Source organism: Meleagris gallopavo, chromosome Z, assembly GCF_000146605.3.
Source record: "Meleagris gallopavo isolate NT-WF06-2002-E0010 breed Aviagen turkey brand Nicholas breeding stock chromosome Z, Turkey_5.1, whole genome shotgun sequence".
Taxonomy (NCBI): Eukaryota; Metazoa; Chordata; class Aves; order Galliformes; family Phasianidae; genus Meleagris; species Meleagris gallopavo.
In genome coordinates this window covers 31620490-31622706 of record NC_015041.2, presented here as the reverse complement: position 1 = coordinate 31622706, position 2217 = coordinate 31620490, and the positions used below count along the sequence as shown (strand labels likewise).

The 2217-nt window shown below is 39.6% G+C and overlaps 1 protein-coding gene across 1 annotated transcript in view; it reads right to left on the bottom strand.

Moving 5' to 3' along the window:
• Nucleotides 1-2217, bottom strand: part of TJP2 (tight junction protein 2) — a 52268-nt gene that overhangs the window by 9159 nt on the left and 40892 nt on the right. Inside the window, exons 12-13 of the mRNA XM_010725719.3 lie at nt 2011-2119; nt 210-420 (exon numbers count right to left, since the gene is read on the bottom strand). Coding sequence (XP_010724021.1) covers nt 210-420; nt 2011-2119 — 320 coding nt within the window. The remainder of the gene's footprint in view (nt 1-209; nt 421-2010; nt 2120-2217) is intronic.

Genomic DNA, 2217 nt, shown 5'->3' with positions numbered 1-2217 from the left:
TGACACCATGGTCTAAAATCTACAGTTTTGAAGGAACAACTGTTGTGAAAGTAAAGACAGAACAATTTCATCATTCTTGTATGGAAGATAGAAAAAGAAAAGAAAAACAACAACAAAGAAGAAAAGTGTGGCATTGGAAGCAAAAATCTTTTCTAAAAAAGAAAGACACCTTTTTTAACAATGAATAGGACAACAGAATGTCAGCTTACCTGCTCCTATTTGGAATGAGACCCTTTTCAAGTTCATTTCCAATTCTCACAGCCAGCCAGTTTCCCAGTTTGCCATCATACAGTGTATCAACTACTCTAAAGATCTCCCCTCTGGTGAAGGCTAAGCTCTGTGGTGACTCTTTTTCACACTCAAAGTGGCTTCTGATGAAGAATGAATCTCCTCTGCCACAGGCCATGATGTCTCTGTATACTAAAGAAGGAATTCCATTTAGTTTATGATTTTTACATTTGAAAGAAAGATTAAACTGTCATTTTTTATAAGAGTTTTAAATTAGAAACATATAATGAAGGCTAGAAAAGACTAAGAACACCATCTATCCAACCATCAACCCATAACCACCATGCCCACAAAACCATGTTCCCTCACTGCTACATCTACTACTCTCTGTTCAAATATTCCTCACCACTCTAAGAATAATTTTTGCTAATATTCAATCTGAACCTTCCCTAGAGCAATTTGAGGCCATTACCTCTTGTCCTACCGCTATTTACTTGGGAGAAGAGGCCTCTCACCACAATCTCTTTACAAGGAGTAGGCTGCAGAGAGTGATAAAATCTTTGAGCCTCCTCTTCTCCAGTACAATCCCAGTTCCCTCAGTTGCTCCTCATAAGACTTGTGCTCCAGACCCCTCACCAGCTTTGTTGCCCATTTCTGGACATGCTTCTGAGCCTCCATGTCTTTCTTTTAGTGAGGGGCCCAAAACTGAACACAGTACTCAAGGTGTGACTTCACGAGAGCCAAGTACATGGTAAAGCTCACCTCCCTGCTCTAATTGACTACACTATTTTTGATACAAGCCAGGATGCCATTGGTGTTCTTGGCCACCTGGACACTCTTCTTGCTCATGTTCAGCCAGCTGTCAGCTAACATCCTCAGGTCCTTTTCCTTTGCACAGCTTTCCAGCCACTCTGCCCCAAGAACGTAGTGATGCATGAGGTTATATGGCCAAAGTGCAGGATCCAGAACTTGGTCTTCTTAAAGTTCATACACTTGGCCTCAACCCACCAATTCAGCCTGTCCAGATTCTGCTGTAATGCATTCCTAAGGCACACTGTAACTTCTTCCAAACTTGCTGTCATCTGCAAACTTATGGAGGCTGCAATCAATTCCCTCATCCAGATAATCAATAAGGATAATTAAAAAGGGCCAATTTCACTACTGACCACTGAGGAACACCACCAGTGATCAGTCACCGGATGGATTTAACTCCATTCAATTCTTCCAGTCCACTCAAAAATACACAAAAGAACAGCATCCACAACCAATACCCTGCACCTATAATTATCAATAATGTTCTATATTTGTACAAATATAGCCATTATAGCAAAAGGGAAGCATGAACTTGCACCCTCAAAAAGTAAAAGGCTTGCTCCTTAACTGCTCATCAATTGTACACTTTCTGCTAGGTGACTGTGAATACCTTACGACTGCCAAGGCACAGCAGAAAAGGAATGTAAACACCAGATCTCAGGCCAGCAGCTACACAAAGAAAAGCAGAAGGAACAAGCAGTATGCTACCAGGATTAAGAAAAGATTCTACTAGCTAATAATGCAAATGGTGATTAAATGTTGTGATAGACATATCACACAGGTCTCTCTATGATTTCTGTAGTATGGAAGACAGCTGTCTTGTATGCTACTGAAAAGGTAACTAAAATGCTGTCAAGAATAAGCAAGAGAGAAGTTACCTGTAGTTTCACTGGCAAAATAGATCATAGCATCCTTCTGAAACCTCCAAAGGCTTCATAAGTACATACACATTTTGTTAAAAGTACCCACCTTCATATTTGCTTTGAGCCAAAATTGTCACTGTATCACCTTTGGGAATTTCTAATAGGTATAAAACAGCATCCTCCCGAACAATGCCTCTGAAATCTTGAGTGTTTACCTACATACCAAACAATAAAAATAACACCGGAGAAGAACAACAGTTAAAAAGAGTACCCAAAGCTTTTTGTTTAACTTAAAAAAAAAAATATATATATA